The following is an 11,525-nucleotide window of genomic DNA, read 5'->3' on the forward strand; positions in this document are numbered from 1 at the left end:
TATCTTTGCTGTTGTTTCATGACCCTCTTCAATAATTAATGCACTTCAACCCTCTGACCCAATGTCAATACCACCTCGGCTTATGTTCCAAAACACACGACTCCTAACACACACACAGTCACATAGTGATTCATGTGATGATTCTGTGCTTGAGTTATAGAGGAAATTAATTGTCCGGGATCATCGCCTGTATCAACATTTTTCCATGTCAGAGAAAAGTTGAACTGGTGAATCTAATAAGTGCCTCTGACAACATCACAGAATAAACGGCTTTTTCTTTCCACGGTAATCAAAAGAAGCTCACAGTCGCCTGTTACCCACCGAGTTGTTTTTGGCCCGGCCGGCGTCATACCCACAGCTGTGGTTTGCCAGCTCCAAGAGGCTGAACAAGTTGGAAATGATTTAGTTGTGACTAGCCAGTGAAATGTGTAGGCTGTGCGCCGCGTGTTGGCTGCTTCATACATGTGCTGGCATACATAAGATAGACAGAGACAGGCAGTAAAGACCAAAGAGGGACGACTGGGAGAGGGGAGGACATACCTATCCCTGCGGGGTATGAGGAATTTGAACAAATACCTGGCACAGGCATGCCAAAATAGAAAAAGGGGGGAGACAAGCATGGAGGCCTGAGAAGCCCAGGCGACTTTGTACAAGGGGACAGGCAGGTAGAATCACGCAATGTGTGGAAAATGAGAAGGAGGCTTTAAAAAACCTTAATGAGGTGATATCAGAGAGTCTGTGGGTGAAAAGGGGAGCAGGCTCGGTTATATACTGAAAAAAATAGGCTTTGGAAAGAGTTATTGCTCAACTTAAGCATTCATACATGGACAAAAAACAAAGTGAGGTTCGGGGTGCTGTGAGGGTCTGAGTGCTGTTTATTTGTCTTTGTCAGAACACATCAATCTCAGCCTGAGCAGACACATTATATAATATCTCATTACATTTACCTGAGCTATGGGCTTTCGTTGTACTGCTTTGACCTGAGCTGATCATGTTTCCCCTGTTAATTAGTCTGCATCCATCTTCATATGCAGATTTAGAGCAACGCACAGAAGAAGAACACTCTCCTGTGCTGATCTAATGAAGCTGTATTGGTTCAGCTTTTTTGAAGACATGGGGTTGGCTTGTCAAGACAATAAATGTTTTGCCGTTTTTAAGTACATTTCCTTTGAATGAAATACAGTCGTGGTTTATTTTTTGTGGGTTGTGAAATAATATAGTCACTAAGATGTGTTACAGGTACAAAATCGGAAGGCCTTTTGATCTGTTTTTACAGATAGTTGAAGATATCGGGATGGCTTTTTTTCGGTTTACATTTAGAAGTCAAATAAAAAAATACTATTAAAAAAATGTGTTTGCTATAAGTCATTTCCAGACTGACTTTCTTCTCTCTGGCATTTATTGGTTTGGCCTCACTGAATAGAGCATGTTTGGACCCATTATTTTCATAACTGATTAACCTTGTGATTTTTTCCCCCCCTTTCCATAAGTTCAAACTATTTTAAAGGGTTATTTTGGGGGCTTTTGTGACTGTAATGGAGAGATAGGACAGTGGATCGAGTGATGAAGGACATGGGAAAGGAGCCACAGGTCGGTTTCGACACTAACCACAGCGCCACAAGCGCCCCACATTTAATCTATTTTAAAATATTAAGGAACATGGAAAAATAGCGTAATGAATTGACACCCCTTAGGTGACACTTAAATGCTTGTTTGTCATACAAACCCAAATGAACTCCATGTTGTGTGTTCAAGAGGCATTTTAACATCTAAAATAAAGGTTATGAAACCTGTGTGATGGAGTCTTTGAACGATAACGTCTAAAATGACTGAAACCTGCATGGACAAAATATGTTCAGTTCACTTTGATAAAACATGAACAGCTAAATCATTTAGTAACAAGCTGTGAAAGGCATCTGTCACAGTAATCAAGACAGGCGGGAAACACACAAGGAGCAGAGAACACAAGACCAGACACTGAGGATAACAACAAAGTAAAACCTGACACCGAAAACACAACCAAAACCAGATATTATAAAATAAAACAGGAAACACTTAAGACTAGACTAAGACACACTAAAAACCAAACTAGGAACATAAACATAAGTAAAACAGGAAACAAACTCACAGACAACATAGATGGACACAAGGATACAGGGAAACACACTAAAGACTCAAGTAAACACCAGGAAACACCAACACAGAGAAACAAGGAAGAACGACAACCGCAACAACACAGAAGCAAACCATGACAGCATCATGTCTTTCATTCAAGCTTGGACGTAATCCGTCCCTGAATATGTTTCACATTGTCTTCATGTTGAGCATGATCAGGTTCTGTCAATGAAAGCAGAGCTTGGGTTTGTTACACTACGGGCTGCTCTCACACTTTACTAATTGTGTGCAAGTCAATTCTCCATCACTTTTATATTTCTGGGGGTTCCACACCTCAAGTGTTTGGATATAATGGGGCCCAGAGGGGTCTTTGTGCTACTGTGAGATCACAAGAGGTCCAGCATGTGAAAACAAAACGGAGCCTGAGATCACACCCCACACTTCCTTCCAAAAACACTCTTTATTATTCTGTATATCTTCATGTATTTATGCAGCTCAGCCAAATGAAGGGGCTGTAACGTGTCCAATCAGTGGGCAGTCACAGTTTGACAAACGGCCTGCACGTAAACATCATCAGCTCTCTAACCCGGCTCCTGGCTGTCCTTGCTTTCTGCATTCATTTCACTAATTAGCTCGAACATATCGGAGCACTTGCTGGTTGACCGTCCTCAGTATCGTCGTCTTGATTAAAGGGGCGGACGTTTCCTCGTGTGTGACAAATGGCTGTTGGAGCAGGCTGATTCACAACTTGTGATGAGTTATTGAGCTGCCACACACACACACACACACACACACACACACACACACACACACTGCCCCCCTCTTCTGCTTGTCTGTCTTTAAAGTAACGCAACACATTTTTCCCTTTCCCATCATCATCAAGCTTAGCATACGTGCTGGGTGACTTAATATGGTTATGCACCCAGGTTTTCCTCAGGTCTCTCCTTCTTAAACATTCTCCATTTAAAAAAATGATTTCAATTATAGAAACGATCGAAGCGACATAACAAGCTGCTGGACAGAAGAATTTGCTAATTTAATTATCATTCCACCATTTTTCAACAACTTTCTTCAATCATAAACAAAATGTATTTGGGTTTTGGACTGTTAATTGGACAAAAAGGACATTTTATAACAGAACCGTAAGCTCAACAGATATCTGAAGAGCATTTTCAGCTTCTTTCTGATGACGTGAGAAAATAACCTTTGGCAAAATCAATATTATTGATAACTGTTACTTACTTTACAATAGAAACTAATCTGCCACAGGTTTGTGCTCAGAATATGACCCCTTTTCTCTGTAAAATAAAAAACCCTTTTCTTCGGGTTCAGAATGTAGTCTTGTGATAAGCAGATCTTTTTACCCGTTTAGTTTTTGAGCTTCATGCGTTGTTGTTGGTGAGCATCTTTCTCTGTATAGTGGAGGGCTGTCATTCTGAACTGATGAGGTCTCGGGGACATTTTCAGTGTGTGCTTGGAAGATAAAAGCTTTCAGATGGTCTTCACTTACATGTTAACAAGTTAACAAACCTGTCATTCAGTTTCTTTGATTTATCACACTTTGTACTGCCTGGGGTCCAAAATGCACAAATTGTCTTGACATAAATCTGAACGATTGAAAAATTGAAGAAACGTTGGTCTCTATTTTTCATCAAGGAGTTGTCGGTGGGTCCTGAGACTCAACCAGTTGAGAACCACTGTAGTGGATCTTTCTGAAGTCAAACTGCAGAGGGGCAGACACACACTGAATCAATCTACGCCTCCGCCTGAAATCACGGAGCATTAGATTTGGACCCTGGGTGACCGTGACAAAATATGGAAACTGTTAGAGAACACCAAGCCTGAGTTAGCTTTGCCATGTGCAAGAATCAGATCAGCTTTTTAACCCGCACATATAAAGTTATTAAAGCAAAAAATATCCAAGCAGCCAGCAGGGAATGGGACTCTCGCTTACTCAGCAGGTAGTGGTGGAAGAAGTCTTCAAATCATTTACATTGTAAATTAACAATGTATGGAAATATTCCCCTATGGAAAGAGAAGTACTGCATGTAGAAATTTATTTTAACGGACGTAAAAAAAAAAACTGGCTTCAGTGTTACACTCCTATATTAGTTAGTCACTATCGTTCATGTAATATGTAAGCTCCTTTAGGGACACAGTTTATACTTTTCAGAAGTTAAATTTTGATTCTGAAGCTCGTGAAGAGGAAGTATAAATTACCACTAAATACCTCAGTATGTGCATGAAGGTATACTGAGTTACCTTCCCACTGCAATCAGGATGCTTTGCCTTTGCAATAATACTCTGATGAAATATAATTCATTAGTCATTAATACTAATTCCATGTTACCTGCCATGTTTAAAAAGAACCATTTTTCTAGTGGATAATGTTTTTGTTTCTCTCCTATCCTTTCTGTTTAGTGTCTTTCATCTTGTAAAACACCTCGAGGTGTGAAGTTGTCTTATTTAAGTGTCTGCACAGCTGCTTACTGATTAGCTCGGCTTGTAATTAGACCCTCAGACCAGGTGTGTATGGCCCCAGGTCTGATCAGCTAAACACCAGTTCACACTTAACACCTTTAAGGTCAGAAACTGAACCACTGAGCTTTTTAACTAAGTCTCACTGATGCAAAAAAACGGTTTAAATCTGCCCACTGGTGGCTCAAAGTCAATACTGCATCCCACATAATTTCCAGATTCCAGTAAATGCTTCACGTAGATACCTCTCTGAAAAAAGTCAAATACTGCCCTAAACAAAGTGGAAAAGTTGTGCTTTTAAGCATCTTGACTCAAACAAGTACAATTTGACTTTTTCCCCCTCCCAGTGTGTTTTACTTCTTGTTTGTTTGTAGCCTTAATTCAGCAGATGAACCACAATCTCAAAAGGTATTTACAACAAGGAAGTCCATCACTGTTAAAGAACTACAACAGCCAGATGGTATAACTTAAACAAGTCAGTGTCCGGGCTGCATTAAAATATTAAGTTAACTGAATTTTAAAAAATCAATTGAGATAAATCTGTGATTATTACAAAGAAATAAATAAAGGTTCTCGTCAAACTTGACATCAAATCAGTTCTACTTACTTGTTGTTTCTCGTTGAGGCAAAATGGTCTTTCAGTTTAACTTGAAATCTAAAATTAAAAATACTATTTAAAAGTTAAATCCACCTCAAATATTGAGTTAAAAAAATTCATCAAGTTAAATTAAACAATTTAGTTTATACATTTTTAGTGATTCTCTTTGCTTTTGTGGAAACTTTTAATTACTTTTCAAATAACAATAAAAAAAAGGTATCATCTGCAGGCTTTATCATGGAAATCATTGAACTTAAGTTCTTCAACCTTGAATAGCAGATCAGATCAAATCATATCTAGTCTTTCTTTTGCCACATTTATACCCTATACTAAAACTAAGAAATATGACAACTCAATGGGATTTGTTGGCTTCAGAGTTTTCAGAACAAATTAAGCCCTGCATTTATCAGTGACTTTTATTTTATTTGGTCTTAACTTGTCTTTACTTTGTTGTCCCTAGCTTTAATTGTCTTCTTGAGAGCTACATTTTCCGTCCTTGTTTCTCTTCATGTTGCCTTTGCTTTTTTGGACATTGTTTCTTGTCTCTTTGATTTTTTCAGAATATCTGATCTGATCTGATCTGATCTCTTTATTGTAGTGGAGGGCTCCTCCTCTTTTTAGCCACAGGGCGATGCATAAAGATTGAAGGAATAGCATCCGTCTTCACCTTATTTGTCCTAACGAACTGGTCTGCCTCAAAATGTGCCTGCAGTGTCTTGAGTTTACTTCACACACAACTCAGTTTTGTCCACTCACATAGGCTACATTTCTTAACTTTCGGTAATTATGATACATTGGGTAAAAGTGCACTGTTAGTGTATTTTAGTCTATGTGTGTAATATGTCTGTAATGGTGTGAAAAGGTAATATTCCCCTGTGGGATTAATAAAAGATATCTTCTTCTTCTTACAATGATTGTCTCTGATAAATATATTATATATACTGTTCATAATTTCCTCAAATCAAAAAAAATGTAAGCCAGATTGATGTATATGCCAACTGAGAGTAAAAAAATATTTTTTAATAAGGAAGGATGTGCAACATTTTACACATAAATACAGCAGAAATGAAGTCTCTTTAACTGTCTCTGAGTGATGACTGTCTACAATGAGTGAGAAGCACCAAGTGTCCCGTTGTCGTGTTTACATGGATGGGACGGCCTTGTTGTTTTAGTCAGGGACTACAGATAAGTAAGTCAGAGAGACGGTTATGATGTCAACTTTGCCTTTAAGGAAACTTTAGCATTCAACACTGCATGTTGTACCATTAACGTTCCTGATTTCCTGAATATAGTGTTCATTAATGGCACCCTGCTGGTGTTCTTGTGTACCTCATAATCATTTACAAAGTGCTGCATCATCATGCCCTTCCCCTCCACCTCCCGGACAGATTTCCACAGGTCAATTACAACAAACACTTATGCAATTTAGGATGACACTGTGTGCCCAGTTACATTTATTATCAATGAAACATTGACAGAGTTTACTCTCATGTCAACACACATCAAATTAACCAATACAGAATATCTCAGAGAGGAGAAACTGTATATTTTTTACTCCACTTTCTTTAAAAAAAAAAAGGAGGTAGGAAGTTCAGAAAAGAGACGCAGACTCTCAAGTAGAAGAGAAAACAAGGAAATAAGTGATAGGATGGGGGGAATTTTTAGAGTGCATTGTGGGATGTTTTGAGCCAGGGGTGGAGCTGTAGCTGCTGGAGGCTGGCACGGCGTCCGGGGAACAAGGTCAGACACAGTCGTAAGAAATCCAAGCACTCTGGAAAAAAGAAGATATCATTTAAGATTGAATAAGAGGAAACAATAGACATGTGTGCCTTCTTCAAACACATCTGTGCTGACTGTCATCTAAAAACTTAGTATTGAAAAAGAACCTTCAAAACCCAATATCAAAACATACAAACTTTGTTTTTTACTCCACTGCTGCTCCATCAGCCTGATTCAACCGTTTCTCAGTTGAACAACTGCGAGCTGCACTTCTACAATTTCTCAGATAAACACCAAATATCAGCGTTCTGATTCAGCTGTGGAGCCCCTTTTTTATCAGTCTCAGATCCTGCTTTGAGTATGGTGCACATTTGTAAAAGGTCTAAAGTCATGCTTTGTCAGTTCTGGAAGACGAAAAAACAAGTAACTTTAAAATGCATGTTTTGGATTGACTATTAATGATGCGATAGCAGCATATCAAGAGAATCAGCGTTGGCAGACTTTGTGACTCTATTAAAAGTAAGACTTTGTCACACACATTACTAACACAGCTTGAACAATTTAAACTCAAGCAAATTCCTTAATGGATCTAAATTGAGTGATATGCATTGCCTTGTGCAAATTGACATTCTTTTGCATATATGCGTTGACATTGCAGGATTGTGTGAAAATTATTATATTTTTGTCTAAAATAAAGTAAGTTGCAGCTTTTCTCATCTAGAAACTTTATCTCCCACCTTTTGATAGCTCATTGTTCAGCTGAATTTTTCCAATGACGTATCTCGTGGTCTTAAAGGTTGAAGCGTGCAGCATTGTATACAGCAGGGCTCCCAGCTGCCAAACTGTGGTAGGACCAGCCCTGAAAGACTTCTGAATGTACCACTCAGGAGGAGCATATATAAGGGTACCTAAAACAAATGTGAAAAACAGAATCAATTAAGAGTACAAGTTCAAACATTAGTAAAGATCACACAGACTGTTCAATGCTAAAGCTTGATATCATACCACTGAAAGAACGGAAGGAGTTCTCCAGCTCAAAACTGCTACAGCCAAAATCGATTATTCGGAGGCGTGGGACTCTGGAGCACATGTCCACCAGGACATTTTTGGCTTTTATGTCCCTGTGAAACACACCTTTTTGGTGCATATCGATGGTGGCTTCAACCATCTGAGCCATGAAGTTCTGATGCAGAGGGGTAGAGAGAAGCATATTCACTTATGCACATGTTCAATTTGTAATAAATGTCAAAATCAAGAAAAAAAATGTTGTCTTGCATGTCTGAGGTAGAAAAGTTGATGCATACATTAGTTTTAAAAAAAAAGTATAACTTGTGTAATTGAATATATAAACAAATTAGGCACATCAAGCATGTGGTTTAAATGTAACCAGTACCTTAGCTTCATCTTCCTCCAAAATGCCTCCTCGTCTAGAGAGGTAACTAAAGAGGTCAACGGAGGGAACTGGTCTTTCCATGACCAAGATCAGCTCCATTTCCAGGGAATACCAGTCCAAGAGTCTAACAACAGCACAATCTTGTGTTCCGCTTGTGGCTCTCTGCATTAGAGCTACTTCTTCAGGGATTTTATTCAGCTGAGACACCAAGGTAAAGAAAAAAAGGTGATCCAAAAAAGGGAAACATGGATGTAGAAAAGAAGTTTAATAATTAGGTAACAGTGCAGCAGATGGAACTGTAATAAGTTTACGCACTGTCAGTTTAAGATCCACTTTTGGTCCTTGAATGTGTTTAATTGCCACCTACAAGACAAAAACACAAGAAAAGTATTGGTCAATGAAAACTTCTCTGAGACCCTTTTGGGGGCCACAAGCCAAGCTGCAGTCAAGTAAATGCCCGTTTGGTTAGAATGAATACGGTTTTTATTGTTCACAATGTTTTACTGGGAGCCATCACCAATCTTAAACAACCCAGTTATTGAAACCAGTGAAAACATGTAAGGAGCCTTGGGGGGCTCAAGCTGAGCAGAGTATCTTAAGTATAAAAAAAATATTCCAATTGGCAACTATATTTTCAAGTCCATAACCAAAGCTGTTATCTAAGATAACATTAACATTAGTTAAAAGCCCTAAAAGTTTTTTCTTCTTGTCTGTATTATCGATGTGAATTTAATCAAGAGTCCATATTAAGATCACTTTTTAGTCAGCCCTAGTGCAAACGTAAGTGGTGGAAAAATACAAGATACTTACTTTAAAACCATCTGATCTGCGGATGCCAGCATACACGGATCCATAACCTCCTTTCCCGATCTTACACAGTTGAAGATATTTTTTCTGAAAATCAGCTACATGAACACACAAACAAGCACAGGCATAGAATTAGATTATACTTCAGATGTGAGGAAGATGTTTGGATGATGAAGCAATGTCTTACTCTACAGTTACTCTTGTATTGGTAAAAGCTGACCCAAGAACATTCATATCAGGATTTTAGAAAATAAACTCTGAATGATGGTCACCAAAATAATAGCTATAGCTGTAATTTAATTGCGCTTCAATACCTACATCAACAGACTTTTTAAAAAGTAACATTTCAAGCTTTGATGGGTCAGTCTTTGTTGAAATGCTTTATGCTGTTTGAATTAGCATCAATTTATAACACAGAGATCCTAAAATAATATCAGCGCTGATATGCTTGGCAACACAGTATCACACATTTTTATCGCTAGAGTCGATTTTCTTTTACGCATTTGCATCTCATTGACCAGTAAACATTAGCCTCACTGCATTGACTTTCTGTCTTGCAGAAAATACAGGCTTTAGGTCTGAACCCACGTTTAGAATTCATTGAAATTAATGTTTTTACAGCTCATAGCCAGAAGACCAATGATTGCTTAAGCAACTTAGTGTACATCAGTATGAGAAATATGTTGAGTGATACAGTTATTTCTGACTCTCACCTCCGCTTGTGTTCACTTTGGGATTTTCAGGGTGCCCATCTGAAGAAGGGGAGCTGCTGGAGCTCTGATGCATCTCAGGCTCCTTCTCCTTCTTCAACTTTTTGCACAACTTTACGTTGAGGCAGGCCTTCCTCTTTCTCTTCCCATCCTTAGTGTCCTTCACTGACACTTCCTTAAGTTTGCTTGTGGCAGCTTCTGCCTCACTGCCGACCCTGCATCTCTTGTGGGGCGCCTCCTGATCAGCACAAGCCTCTCTTATTACCCCAGTGGTCTTTTTCTGGTCCACCAATACTTTGGCTTTGCAGCAGCACCTGTGTTTCTTCCTTGGTATTTCCCTCTCAGGGCTGACTTTCCTCTTTTTCATCCTAAATTCCTCCATGGACAGACTGTCATGTGCCAAGATGTTGACTTGTAGTCTTTCATTATTGGCCTTTCTTTTTGCGATCTTTTCTTCTACAACAAAGTCAACATGGTCAACAGTTCTTAAGGGGAGATTATGCACAAATATCAGTTAAGTATTACATCTTAACTACAAACATGAACAAATCACATCTTTTATGGTTCAGTTTATCTGTCTTCAATCATATGGTAAGCTTAGGGAACAGTTTGTCACTGTTTAAAGCTCCTGCTAAAAACATTCATGATTTTATTTGCCCATTAAAATCTTCTCACAGGCGCTTTGACATTTGAAAAGTCAAATATAACTTAAAGGGAAATAAAGCAGAAAGACTTTGTGAAGGTTCGATTAAACTCCTTCAAATCAATTTAATGCAGTGTGCAGGTATTTCCATTTCTACAGGTAACTTAAAGTAGTTAGAAATCAGCAGAAAGATAAGCGTTCATTTAAGATGCTTATTCCCTCGGGCGTATGAGGACTAAGATTCATTCCTCACCTTGCTCTTTGTGCAGCAGGCCATGAGTATGCTGAGACATAGAAGCCATCGTGTTTTTCCAACAACTTTTTGAAAAAGGTAGCATGTAAGACAAAGTGACTGATAGAATCCAGAGCTTGTGTCTAAATGCAGTGTCTGTATGAGGAGAAGTCAACTTGATGGTTGTGAATAGAATGTGAAATCATCACTGACATGTCACAATAGGGAATGTGTTCCATTCCATCAAACTCAAAGAATGTTTATTTTCAAAAATACATGCACATGTCACCCAATGTCTGCATATTGATTCATCAAATATTTCCAGTTTAAAATAAGTATTGACTGAATATTGATTACAATAGATTGTATTCTAAAGGTGTTCATAAAAATGGATTTAGCCATCAGACAACACAGAGGACAATTTAGGTAAAGTTTTAAACATTTTTGTCAGGAGTTGCCAACGACCAAAGATGAGCTTACAGTCAAGTCCTTTGTTAACACAAGGTTAATGGTGCACTATGGAGTTTGCACTAAGTTGGACAAGTTAAACAATTCTACACTGTAACACAATTTCCTGTTAAATTACAGTGAACTACTGGCAGCTACAGTTGCCAGCTTGAAAATGTTATCCTCCAGTGTACCTACTGTATTGTTCAATTACAGTTTATTACTGTAAAAATATAACAGTACTGTATGGAAAATAAACATTACAGTATTATACTGTCAGCTTTTTGGTTGCCATTGTACTGTTATTTTACAGCTCCTACAGTATTCTGCATAAACAATTTGTTCCTGTAAAATAATGTTAAATACTGTAGAATGCGATCTTG

General features: G+C 38.3%; 1 protein-coding gene across 1 annotated transcript; it reads right to left on the reverse strand.

Moving 5' to 3' along the window:
- Window positions 1-6,615: 6,615 nt before the first annotated feature.
- On the reverse strand, window positions 6,616-10,853 carry LOC306824313 (serine/threonine-protein kinase pim-2-like). Its single transcript, XM_079344407.1, has 8 exons — window positions 10,717-10,853; window positions 9,849-10,276; window positions 9,114-9,209; window positions 8,619-8,666; window positions 8,304-8,501; window positions 7,916-8,093; window positions 7,648-7,818; window positions 6,616-6,962 (listed from the first exon to the last, which is right to left on the reverse strand). The coding sequence occupies exons 1-8, from the start codon at window positions 10,799-10,801 to the stop codon at window positions 6,853-6,855; spliced, it is 1,314 nt and encodes a 437-aa protein (XP_079200533.1). The 5' UTR covers window positions 10,802-10,853; the 3' UTR covers window positions 6,616-6,852.
- Between the last annotated feature and the right edge of the window lie 672 nt (window positions 10,854-11,525).

This window comes from Symphodus melops (assembly GCF_947650265.1).
Source record: "Symphodus melops genome assembly, chromosome: 5".
NCBI lineage: Eukaryota > Metazoa > Chordata > Actinopteri > Labriformes > Labridae > Symphodus > Symphodus melops.

Bases quoted from the DNA above. Each gene is read 5' to 3' on its own strand.
- LOC306824313 (XM_079344407.1), bottom strand. From the start codon at position 10,801: ATGCTACCTTTTTCAAAAAGTTGTTGGAAAAACACGATGGCTTCTATG. The intron at 10,277-10,716 runs GTGAGGAATGAA...ACTTTGTTGTAG, and splicing joins CCTGCTGCACAAAGAGCAAG to AAGAAAAGATCGCAAAAAGA. The intron at 8,094-8,303 runs GTACTGGTTACA...CCTCTGCATCAG, and splicing joins TGGAGGAAGATGAAGCTAAG to AACTTCATGGCTCAGATGGT.